This window comes from Penaeus monodon, chromosome 15, assembly GCF_015228065.2.
Source record: "Penaeus monodon isolate SGIC_2016 chromosome 15, NSTDA_Pmon_1, whole genome shotgun sequence".
NCBI lineage: Eukaryota > Metazoa > Arthropoda > Malacostraca > Decapoda > Penaeidae > Penaeus > Penaeus monodon.
Window position 1 is genome coordinate 24718728 of NC_051400.1, and position 662 is coordinate 24719389.

At 39.0% G+C, this 662-nt stretch overlaps 1 protein-coding gene across 1 annotated transcript in view; it reads left to right on the forward strand.

The window, feature by feature from the left end:
- LOC119581832 (chromatin modification-related protein eaf-1-like) overlaps positions 1–662 on the forward strand; it is a gene marked incomplete in the record, with an annotated part of 47859 nt that overhangs the window by 44755 nt on the left and 2442 nt on the right. Inside the window, 1 exon segment of the mRNA XM_037929973.1 lies at positions 150–224. Within this exon segment, the coding sequence (XP_037785901.1) occupies positions 150–224 (75 nt within the window).

A 662-nucleotide genomic window follows, 5' to 3' on the forward strand; every position in this document is an offset into this window, starting at 1 on the left:
CCCCACCCCCCCTCCTTTTCCCTCCCTCACCCTTCTCAGCATTTTGAAAGTTGTGGAGGGATATCATCGGTTTCTACATTATGAATTGAAAAATAAAGCAATGGCCAAGTTCTGCTAGCAAAAATTTTATATTCATGTTCTTTTCACAGTGGTGCTTCATATGTGGCAAATTTGGAGGACTCACTTGCTGTAGTGCTATCGTCTACTGCAGCAAAATATGCCAGGTAAGTTTACATAATAGATTGTGGGATAATTCTTTCTTTGTGAATTTCTAAGGCATGACACATGAATGCATGGTTACCTATGCATTGAAGACCATGAGTGTTGTAGACTTCCTCCTCTGCTTTGTTGCCATTTGGACTCTTCTCACATGCTTCTCTTTTTGAGGAGAGAGCAGTAAATGGCAGTACAGATATAATTGAGAAACACACCATTTTATTGTCTTATAGGTGGGGACTAGCAGAGTTGCCCTCCCACCCCAAACACATTAGAAATAGTAAAGTTTTGTCAAATACTAAATATTTGGCTAAAAAAGTAATCTTGTGGAAAAATAGTTAGTGGTTCGATGTGTGCACCTCCAAACAGATAAGTTCTCCCCCTTTACAAACAAGCAATTGTTTTATTCACTGACAGCATCAACCATCATACAATAGTTGAAACAG